The sequence below is a fragment of the Dermochelys coriacea genome, chromosome 3 (assembly GCF_009764565.3).
Source record: "Dermochelys coriacea isolate rDerCor1 chromosome 3, rDerCor1.pri.v4, whole genome shotgun sequence".
In the NCBI taxonomy this organism is placed as follows: Eukaryota; Metazoa; Chordata; order Testudines; family Dermochelyidae; genus Dermochelys; species Dermochelys coriacea.
In genome coordinates, this window is record NC_050070.1 from 148,267,178 (window position 1) to 148,279,218 (window position 12,041).

Sequence of the window (12,041 nt, forward strand, 5' to 3'; positions counted from 1 at the left end):
CATACTGGGCTGTCTAGGTAGCTGGAGAGGGTATTGGTGTGTGTACAGCAGAGCCACTTAAGTGGCTTATGAGGTTAAGTATGGACAGCTGCTCAGGAAGGTAAGTTTGGCTTCTTGGGAAAGTCTTCAGTTTCTTTTCCTCTGTCATTCTGATTTGATTTTTCTTAACCATTGTCTTTTAAAATGATTAACTTTTGGGGAATAAATGTTTCTAGGTTTTTCCCGGGTATGGAAATGTCACATTTTTGTATCCTCTGTATTTGAAGGTATGTAGAGAAATGACTAAATTGTTAGTTAATAGAATTAGTCTATAATCTATATTTATTTAGTTTAGGTTATGGTGAATATATCTATATCTCTCTATCTATTTATATCTACTAATGCATTGTTTGTTTGTTCTAAAGGGCATACATCACAAAAAGAAACCATGGAGGTAAGCCTTGATGTAACAGCCCTGAGCATTCTTCAGCAGCCTGAGAAACTTCAGTGGGAAATCGTTGCAAATGTGCTTGAAGACACAGTTAAGGATCTAGAAGAACTTGGGGCAAATCCCTGTCTAGCTAACTGTAAGAGTGAAAAGATGAAGGAAAAGCATCTGGAACAACACAACATTCCCTTTCCTTGTTTATTAGCTGGGGGTTTATTAACATACAAATCACCTGCTACCTCCCCTGTTAGTAGTAACTCTCAGAGATCACTGGATGGTTTGAGCAGGACTCGAGGTGAGAGTGTATCAGAGCAGGGATCAACTGACAACGAATCCTGCACTAATTCAGAACTGAATTCCCCTCTGGTAAGGAGGACTTTACCAATATTGCTTCTTTACAGCATTAAGGAGTCTGATGAAAAAGCAGGAAAAATCTTTTCGCAGATGAACAATATTATGAGTAAAAGTTTACATGATGATGGTTTTACAGTTCCACAGATCATTGAGATGGAGCTGGACAGTCAGGAACAGTTGCTGTTGCAGGATCCACCTGTGACTTACATTCAACAATTTGCAGATGCAGCAGCCAATTTAACTTCTCCAGACTCTGATAAGTGGAACTCTATGGTTCCAAAGCCTGGGACATTGGTTCAGTGCCTGCGATTGCCTAAGTTTGCAGAGGAGGAGAACCTTTGTGTAGATTCAATCACTCCTTGTGCAGATGGAGTTCATTTGTTAGTAGGACTACGGACATGCCCTGTTGAATCCCTGAGTGCAATAAATCAAGTAGAGGCCTTGAATAATTTAAATAAATTAAATTCGGCACTATGTAACAGAAGGAAGGGTGAACTAGAGTCGAGTCTTGCTGTTGTGAATGGCACAAATATCAGTGTGATCCAGCACGAGTCACCAGCAGATGTACAAACTCCTTTAATAATTCAGCCTGAGCAGAGAAATGTTAGTGGTGGATATCTAGTGCTTTACAAAATGAACTATGCCACTAGAATAGTGACTCTAGAGGAGGAACCAATAAAAATCCAGCATATCAAAGACCCACAGGATACAATTACCTCACTAATTTTGCTCCCACCAGATATATTGGATAATCGAGACGATGAGTGTGAGGAGCCTGTAGAAGAAATACATTTAACTCCTAAGAATGGTAATGGGAGAGAGAAAAAATCTGAGATCTCTACTCTTGGGCACCTGGTAATAACTACTCAGGGAGGATTTGTAAAAATTTTAGATCTTTCGAACTTTGAAATTCTGGCCAAAGTGGAGCCACCTAAAAAGGAGGGCAATGAGGAACCGGATATGTTTGTCTCTGTGATATACTGCTCGGGCACAGACAGACTGTGTGCTTGCACCAAAGGTAAGATACTTTTTTCAAAAAGTGATAAACAATATAATGACAAATGTTTAAATGTGGTAGAATGTTGACTGTGTTTCAGAACTACAAGAGTGGTCTTGACGGTCATATATTGAGGATGTTCTCAAGTTCACCCCTGGTTCTAGCACTATTCCACATTTAAAGTTTAGGTGATATCTCTAAAGCTGGAATGTACTTTTTAGGTGCACGCAGCGTATTGATAATTCCGTTCTCCTAGTCTTCTGGATTTTCCCTGTACTCCTAGATTTATTAACAAAACACAGCAGGCCATAGATCTCTTCAGCCAGCACTTCTAGGACTCTTTGGGTGCAAGGTATCTGGGTCTGTTGATTTAAAAATGTTTATCCCTTTCAGGCATTGTTTAACATCCTCCTCAGTTGCTAATGTACTAGGAAGTAATTCACATCCTCATGTAATAAAAGGATATCATGCATCTTTCCAAATACGGAACATAAATAATTATTGAAAACTTCTGCTTTTTCTTCATCATTAACAATAATTTTACCACCTCCATCTAGGCTTATACAATTGCTAGAATTTCTTTTGTTGCTAATATCCATATTGTTCTTAGCCCTGCTAGCCATGGATTTCGCCCAATGTCTTTAGCTTCCCATATCAATTTTCTGGATTTCAAACTTCTAATTTATTTTGATTTGCTATCAGTTTCCTTTTTTCCCATTGTTTTGTTGTTTCTAATTGCTGCTTTCACTTTGCCACTGAATCCTGGTTGGCTTTTAGGCAAAGTTATCCTCTTTCTTGATTGTGGAATCATAGCTTTTTGACCATCTACGCTTTAAGTACTCTATTTTATTGACATTTTTCTCTCTCCATTTTTTTTTTTCTTGGTAAATTTTTCTCATAACTTTCATAAGCTTTGTGAAATGAGTCCTTTTGAAGCTTCATTAAGACTGAATTCATTTAACCTTTACAAATAGTTCTTAACTTTGTCTCAAAACATTTTATAAAGGGGAAAAAATGCATTTTGTGAATAAGGCCTTGATAGTTTCCTGTTCATAAGCACATCTGGCAACGATCTTGATATCGTGAAAGCTAAAAGGGATTGGTTTTGGCCAATTTGTGGATGGGCGTTTCAAGAAAATCTGTTCTGAGGAGAAAGTATTTCATTTCAGTCTCTGAATTGGCACTAAATCTGTGCCTCTGCATGATGTCAGCATATATTTTGCCGATATTGGTGCTGTCTTTTTGAAGGATATAACAGAAGTGTTGTGGTTAAAGATTCCATGCCAGTTTTTTAAGCGTTAGGGTTATTAACCACAACATTCTGGCCAGATTGTAAGTCTGGATAATCACATTTTTTTTACAGTTTTTTTTTTTTTAAACTTTTATTTTGTCATTCTTAATATACATGAGTTTACCATACGAGGTATTAGGGAATTTTATTCATAATCTGTATTTATTAACTTTAAAAATATCCACTTATGTTTGGTCAACTTCTTGTCCATGTATTCTGTTCAAATTCCAGAAATAGCAACCATTACAAAATGTACCTGATCCAGATGTGTAAGGTGTCTGACACATTTTTCATTGAAAGAATTTCTCATACTCTACTTCTTTATGCCATTAATGTTGGTAGAGCTGTCCTTTTCCAAAAATGAGCTGTTGCACATCTGGCTGCTAGTAGTAATTGTGTGTGATGTCATTTTCCTAAGTCAGTAACCTCCTTTGGACTGTAAACTAAACTAATAAAATCACTGAGTTCTTTGGGTCGGTCACCTAACTCTAGTTATCTGAAAAATTCTATTTTCCTTCAAAACAGATCATTCCCAGTATATATGCAGAGAGGTCCTTGTTCCTCTAGATACTCTTCAGTGTTTGACTCCCCTTTTTATATTTTCCTTAAGTGGAGAGAGATCCGACTGATTAAAGTTATTGATGAGGTTTTTGGTTTTCTTCAGATATTTTTCCTGTTGCTCCAAAGTGGTGAGAGTCTTATTTGCCTAAATTTATTAGTAACAATTCATTATACCATGAGGAGAGTAGGCCCTTTCAGGTGGTCTTTGCCATAATTAGTGTTTCTATCCTCATTAAGGGTCTTGCAACAGATTTGATGAAATGGTTTACTTGCAAGGAAGTCACAACTAAGAATTATTAATTATTTGGTGTTAGTTTACATAATTTTGTCATTATGGAACAAAGTGCGTTTTTATTTTTTTTTAAATTCCACTTCCATATATTACATATTTTGGATTAGATAGCCCTGGTTGAATTTCTGGATTGCATGTGAGTGATAAGGGAAGTGGGGGCGTCTTGTGTTTGTATCAAATTCTGTATCTGAAGTTTTGTTTCCCTCTTGTGTTAGTCTAAATCTTTCAGGTAAAAAAAATCAATGCATTAAATTGCTATTTAAGTTCTATTCAATTTCTACCCATTGTTCTCTGGGGTCACCATGATACCAAGTTGATGCTGATCTTAACTGAGCTGTCCAATAATAATTGGTGCTTCCAGTCGCACTGGTACTATTTTTAATGTTTCTACTTGTAATATGTAGCTGAAAGGTAGCTTAGAAACCTTCTTCCTGGCACACTGAACAGATGACAAAGCTTGCAGATGAGCTCTCCACCAGGCTAGAAAGCCGGGGGCTGGAGGAATCCCATCTGAAACCTGAAAATAAAGCTACTTATTTGATACAGAACGCATAGGTGGAGGAAAATGATTGAAGTTTTTTGTGGTAGAATGGATTTTGAAAATGCTGACTGTTTTTTGAAAACTGCTAACAGATCTAATACTATTAATCTAGATTGAGTAGAATGCATTAGTAGTTCATATAGAGTGTAAAATCCGTGATACTCTGTGGTTTCAGAAATGGTTTGTAATGATTTCCGTAACCATATATTAGCGTTTGGATTGTTGGTAAATATTATACTAATGTTTTACTGGAAATTTCATTTAATGTTTTTTTTTCGTTTTGTTTACTCAGTTTGTATGGAAAACTCAATTTTGACTTGGCCTAAGCTCAAAAATGAATATTTTTTGGGGGAAACTTGATCAAGATCAGTTCCCTGATTGTTTGAGTAATGAGGGAGGAAATTACAAGTTTCGTATTCAAAAACCCAGAACCTTTCCTAAATATGGATAACTCATGAATTGCTAAACTTTCAAACTCCCAGGTGGCAAGCTATCGAAATTGTCAGGTCAACTTGCCAAGAGCCAACAGAACAACCTGGGTAAAAACTGGTTTTCTTTATTCCATTACAAAACTGCCAGTAAGTACAGAAATAGTCTGTTAATTTGCATTCATAATTAGAATGTATGCATCACGTTGTAGGTACATGTGTGAGAAGTTAAGTGTTTGCATTTGTCTCCATTATTCTGTGCCTTGTGCTCAAGCCATATATCCTACTTATAAACTAGATGTATTTTTATGATAGTGACCAAACGGAATCCTGCAATCTTATGGTAAATTGAGGCCTGGTCTACACTGGAGGGATCCATCAAAGTTACGCAACTTCAGCCAAGTGAATAATGTAGCTGAAGTTGACGTACTTAGATCTACTCACCGAGGTGTCTTCACTGCAATGAGTCGACAGCTGACACTCCCGCGTCGACTCCGCCTCTGCCTCTCGCTCCGGTGGAGTACTAGAGTCGACAGGAAAGCGTTTGGCGGTTGATTTATTGCGTCTAGACTAGACGCGATAAATCGATCCGGCAGGTAGTGTAGACAAGCCCTGAGAATCAACCTTTCTTAGTGGTGGCAAATAATATTAACTGTGTTTAGTAATGAACAGTAGTGCAGTTAAATTCAGTAACTCGGTAAGAAATTAGAGCATTCTTTTGGGTTTAGGCCTTAACTTCAGGGGCTTCTAGGATGTCATCCAATTTCACACCAGTGTTCACAGGAAGGCTGTGTTTCCCATTATACTCACATTGTTCAAACATTATACCAGGGCTTGAAAAACGTATTTGTGTTGGGCATGTAGAAATTTTTCCTTGGTGTGGCCAAGGGGCAGTTAGTTGCTTCCCTGGAGGAGAGGTTGGGAAAGAAAAAAAGAGAGGCTGCCTAAGAGTTGCCTGTTTGTTCCTCCCCTGCCTTCAGGTGGGGAGGGATGAGGTGCTGAGCAGCAAATTTTGCTGCTTCTCTGTTAAGAAAGGGGAGGAAGATGGAAGAGCAGAATTAATGGAGAGTGGCTGCTGCTGCTTTTTCCAAAGGGGAACAAGAAGCTGAATAGTCCATGTAAAGAAGTAGTACTGGGAAGCTGTTGGCTCCCTGCATGTCCAGGAGGGCAGCAGCTGCAGAGGAGTCCAGCAAAGAGGTAGAGGGCTAACTATTAATTTTAGGAGAGGGAGTCCAGAATTAATTGACAGAGTAGCGAAAGGAGCACAGAACTCATCATTGGACAAGAGCCCAGAGTTTCTATGTTTGGGCTGGGGGACAGAGTCAATAGTTGGGGAGTGAAGTGGCATTGAAAATTGAATAGGAATGGTGTAAGGGGAGGGGGACAAGGGTAGCTAAAGTTAAGGAAATGAGCGAGTAAGCTGAGGTCTGCAAGTTGGGATATAGGAACACTGACTGGAAGAAATTTGGAGCCATGCCAGATCTTAGAGAAGAGTAAATGTGGCACATGTTTAAGAGACCAAATGGAAAGCTTGCAAAGTCAAGGTGCTGGTGAAGGGTTACAAAATCTAAATGCACATGTTTGGACGTGTGAAGGCTGGATATGAAACAGTGCATGGAGGCTATAATGTTGGAACCAGAAACTTCAATGGGGATACAGAGTTCTCTGGCACTGAACTTAGAGATTGTAAACACATGGTTTTAGAAGAGAGAGAGCTCTCTCATAACTTAAATCAGTGGAGGAAACAAGTCCCAAAATCTTTTCTTAAGGATAAGAGATCACGAATATTCAATTGTAAGGTAATACCTGATGAATGCATTGTGTGATGGCACAGACTTCTTGTTGAACTTCAGAACATAGAGGTCTCGGAAGCATCTGAGCACCGGAGCGGCCTAAGTAGTGGAAACTTAGAGATGGGAATGAAAAAACCTTCAAACAAGGCATAATGTGTAAACTTTCTGATAATATACAGGGATGTGTGAAGGACAGCTGGTTTAAAGGCTAAATTAACAATGATCCCTTAATTTGATCCTACAAGTTCTTACCAACCCCCTTGTTTTGAACCAATGGGAAGGGGCATCATCACATACTTCCTATGTTATAAAAAGGCTTTCCTTTTCAGCAATCGCATTAGCTAGGGGCATTGGGGAGCTGGAGACGACAAGAAACTTGCATATACAATTTTCCAGTTAAAGTGGTGCCCATGAAGTTTTCAGAACTTGGCCCCAAATGGAATAATGTTTTTCATTTGAATCGGTCTGTTTTTACCCTTTTCTGAACTATAAACCTCTGTGCATCTGGAAGAGACCTACTCAGGTTAGATGTGGTCTGGGCAGTGAAACTTTTGTTGTATGAGCTCTACTCTGGAACAAGTCAGGTGCACCTATAGGCCTGAACAAAAAGGATGAAAATTTCTAAGAACTTCATCCTGAGGCAGACATCTGGTATAGATCATTTCAGACCAAGCAGTTAAGCTTTGCCAAAATTCTAAGCAGCTGAAAACAGGATCTTACAGTGGGAAGTTTCAGAGTAGCAGCCGTGTTAGTCTGTATTCGCAAAAAGAAAAGGAGTACTTGTGGCACCTTAGAGACTAACAAATTTATTAGAGCATAAGCTTTCGTGAGCTACAGCTCACTTCATCGGATGCAACAGTGGGAAGTGTCAGGCAATCTCAATGGGTGGCACTCTTGCCTGCTGCAATAGATGAGATCATAGCTGCTGGAACTAGCGGTACTGGGGGTACTGCTGCACCCCCTGATGGAAACCACTTCAAGCCATATACAGGATTTACAGCTTGCTGAGAGCCATTGAACCACCCCCACAATACAAATTGTTCCAGCGTCCCTGGATGAGAAATTTTTAGGCTGGTAGAGATGGATATTGGTGCAGTGTTCCATATGTGCCTGCTGGGGGAGCAGATAGAAGCAAGGTGTGTTGGGGTTGGGGGAAACTTTCTCCATGGCATGGGAGTAAGAAAGAAATTCCATCTCACATTTTAAATTCTGATGTAAGAGAACCTAAAACTACAGGTAAGGAAGGTAACTTTATATTTTCCTAAGAAAGAACAGTGAGAATTACATGGTTCGCAAGAGCTACCCAAAAGTTCCGAATATCAGCAGCAAACCAATGGGAATTCTGTTAACTTTTCTGGTACTTAGCAAAGAGACTTTATAGCTGTTGGGCATTAAGTTTATTAATAAAAAGCTTAAAAGTCTGCAGAAATTCATCTCTAGGTTCTTTTTGCCAAGGCAAGATTACTACACTCCTAGAATTTAGTGGACAAGTGGATTTTTCCTGGATTATAGCCCTGACTATAAGAAGTTGAGGAAGTGGTATTTTTATAGAGAATATATTGAGTTGTTTTTAATGGGTTTCCAGTTGAAATGTTGTAGTATCAATGTATTATGGCAAGATTTGAATTTTATGATACTTATAAAAAGGCTAATCTGAAGCGTTCTGGGCTTTTTTCATGTGTACTGAGCTAACTGTCTTTTTGGGTGTTGAAGGAACCTTTCTGGCTGATCTTTCCTTCATAACCATTAGCAGATGGAATGAACATTTGCATGGCTATGTTGCTTTACTTTTTCTGGTAAAGTTAAAAAAAATATACAGAAGAGCCTTCAGATGCTTCGCAACTACTGTATGTAATGGCCAGATAATGTACTCGTTAACTAAAAGTGAGGTTGAGGAAATATATGCTTGTTTGACATAAACTTGTTTCAGACTACTTCTGTTTAATGTCAACCACATTTTAGGTGGAGAGCTTCATTTCCTTCAAATTGGAGGAACCTGTGATGATATAGATGAAGCCGATATACTTGTGGATGGATCCCTTTCTAAAGGGGTAGAGCAATCATCGGAGGGCATGAAGCCCTTATCTAATCCTTCTAGTCCAGGCATTACAGGTAAACCGTTCACATTTAAACATAACAAAATATATTAACCATAAGCAGGTATTTCCTTATGGTGTGGTTTTTTTTTTTTTTTTAAAGCAGGTCAAGTAGTCTAGTCTTATTCATGGTTTCATAATGATGGCTGCAAAAATACCCTAACTCAGTATTCTTCCCAGTTAATTTTATCTTTGCATGTTCTTTGAAGTGGGGTGGGGGATAAATGTGGAAGTGACAGTGTTTTATCACTGCCAACGCTAAACTTTTACACCCCTTAAATAAGCCTGTAAGCTCATTATGTTGAATTAATATCATCCATTCAACCTCTAACTGTCATCATGGCAGGATTTATGATACAGATGCTATATAATACTTCAGTCTAACATAAACATAACATTTTAAACATAAAATTGGGTAGACAAATCATATATAGTAGCCTGAATATTGGAGTTGACTTGGTATTCTTCAGGTCCTAGAGTTTCTAGTGTATTTTAGAAGCCTTTTTGTGATGTGAAAATATTTCAAATTATGAAATTTATTAGGCAAAAAAGAGAATGGAATTTGTTTATTCTGTACAGATTCCTGTAATTCATTGATTAATCCTGACTTTCCAGAATAAAGTAATGGTCATCTCTCTGGGAGTTTTTTTTAAAAGCATTTTTAATTGTAAACTAAGATGTTTTCATGTAGAATTATTGATCTGCTAAACAATGAATTCAATGTCATTTTTAGTCATTTTTTCAGAACAGACCTGGGCTTTAACAAATGGCAGGTGCATTCCCTCAACTAGGGTTATTAGTATAGCCTCTGCAAACTCTTCTGATTGTTTCCCTCTTCCTGTAAGTTTTTCTTCCAACTTTATTGGGATTTAACCTTGTTCCAAGCTGCAGCTTCATTCAGATACTGGGTTGCTCGCTGGAAAGGTTTACTCCTTTCTCCAGACTGAAGGAAGCAGCTGGCTCTACCTCTCCAATATCCAGTTTACCTCAAACACCATATCTAAGGCTTGTTTTCACTGCAGCAGTTAGTTCAAGTTAATACAGTTGACTTACTTCACTAGCTTAGCTTGAGTGAGTATCTGGACTGTGAAACACTGGAGATGCACAGTGATTTGATCAACTGCACAGCATAACTCGACTGGTAATGTGATTAGATTAGCATCTGAGTTGAGCTAGCTTCAGCTGTAGGTCATATCTACATCTCTACTGCATTAGGAGCTTAAGCATCTGAATCACACATACGTCAAACCATATACTCTGAACAGATCGCTTAGCTTGAGTTTAAACCTCCACTTAACTCAAACTAGAGGCTGTTGTGTGTGGATGGGAGTCTGGTTAGGGGCATCCCTCATTTTTCACTTTAAGCTAATACAGTGAAGACAAGCCTATAGTTTGTGGCCAGCTGTGTAAGTTGACAACTACCTGGATTTTTCCTTTTTCATATATCCTTATAAATTATTAAATGTTAGCAGGTCAAATTACACTTGTGTATCTCACTGCCATAACTGGGGTTGACACAGGTGTAAGTGATAGTTTTACTAAAACGATTTCTTATACACAAGAAGGAATAGAATTCTACTGTCCCCTATTTTGGCTCTGTAGTGCTAACAAGAATTAAAATAATTACTTTAGTCACAAAACAAAAAGACTGAGTATACAGGAAGCAGATCTGTGATGTAAGTTGAAATCTCTCCGAATAATCACTTTTCAGAGTAAAGCCACCCTATAAGCACGTTTACATTTTAGGGAGCTTTTTAGAACTAGGGTAACCTTGCATCATCAGGTGATGTGTGGTTTAGCTTTTTTTTATTCTGTGCTAGGTGAAATGGGTGTATTCAGTTTTTTCGTGGATGCTGACCCTTGCTATGATTATCCATTGCTTGGTCTCATCAAGATTACACTACACAAACGAGTTCTACTTAACAGTAGCTTTAGATCATCTAGAGACTGCAGCTGGGGTATTTCATGTAGAGAACAGTGTTAAAATTATTATACCTCAGTGTCTTTAGATTATTGCATAGCAATTCCACATCCATCACAACAGTTTTCTCTGAATGGAAAGATTTTTGTCATGAAGTGGGTCAATAGATATTAAAAAGCAACGTTCTGAAGTGAAAAAAATCAGTTTTTTTTTTTTTGAGCAAGTTTGCTTTTAGGTATGCTGACTTCAAAAGTAGCGCTTTTTTTCCATGCCTTTTTCAGAGAATCTTCATACAAACACCTTCCTAGTGTTAGAATAGCTTGGATAATTTTGAAATTTGGTCTAGGATGTTTTGGAGAGGAAAGTATGTATGTATGTATGTATGTATGTATGTATGTATGTATGTAGTAAACCTATTGGTTTTTGTCCCCTTCAACAAATATTAGGAGTCGATCTTTTGGTGGACCAACCATTTTCCCTTGAAACATTGACATCCTTGGTGGAATTAACCCGTTTTGAGACTTTGACCCCACGATTTTCAGCCACTGTACCTCCATGCTGGGTGGAAGTCCAACAGGAGCAGCAGCAAAGGCGGCATCCTCAACATTTACATCAGCAACACCATGGGGATGCAGCTCAGCATACTCGGACTTGGAAGCTGCAGACAGATAGGTAAATAGAGTAATAGCCCAAGAAAGAGGGGTGGGGGTGTGTGTGACTAATTTATGATACAGTTGGTGTAGTAGTATAAGCTTGCTGCTTCTAGTTATTTTTTTAAATAGTTTCACAGACAAGTGTGTGAATTAAAAACTAACAAAAAACTAAAATGTTAATATTACTCTTCATTCTTGATCCTTTGCATTGACTTCCCTGCTTGAGGTTTCTGTATTTGTCTCAGTGGACCTGGAAATTATTTGATTTGTTGGGGAAGAGTCAGGTGCCTCATCAACCTAGTACAATGCTTTGTGGGAGTCCATACGCATGTGGTTAAGAGTGATCCAGTTGATGTAGGTTTCAGAGTAGTGGCCGTGTTAGTCTGTATTCGCAAAAAGAAAAGGAGGACTTGTGGCACCTTAGAGACTAACAAATTTATTAGAGCATAAGCTTTCGTGAGCTACAGCTCACTTCATCGGATGCCGAATACTGTAGCTGTAGCTCACGAAAGCTTATGCTCAAATAAATTTTAGTCTCTAAGGTGCCACAAGTACGCCTTTTCCAGTTGATGTAGTGTACTTGCATTTTCAGAAAGCTTTTGACAGGGTCCCTCACCAAAGGCTCTTACGGAAACAGAGGGCTTGTCTACACTTAAAATGCTTCAGCAGTGCAGCGTCTTCAGTGAA

General features: G+C 38.4%; 1 protein-coding gene across 1 annotated transcript in view; it reads left to right on the forward strand.

Annotated features, from left to right (window-relative positions):
• The window catches only part of BIRC6 (baculoviral IAP repeat containing 6), a 342,876-nt gene that overhangs the window by 48,620 nt on the left and 282,215 nt on the right, over positions 1-12,041 (forward strand). Inside the window, 3 exon segments of the mRNA XM_038394017.2 lie at positions 405-1,799; positions 8,647-8,796; positions 11,148-11,373. Of these exon segments, the coding sequence (XP_038249945.2) occupies positions 405-1,799; positions 8,647-8,796; positions 11,148-11,373 (1,771 nt within the window).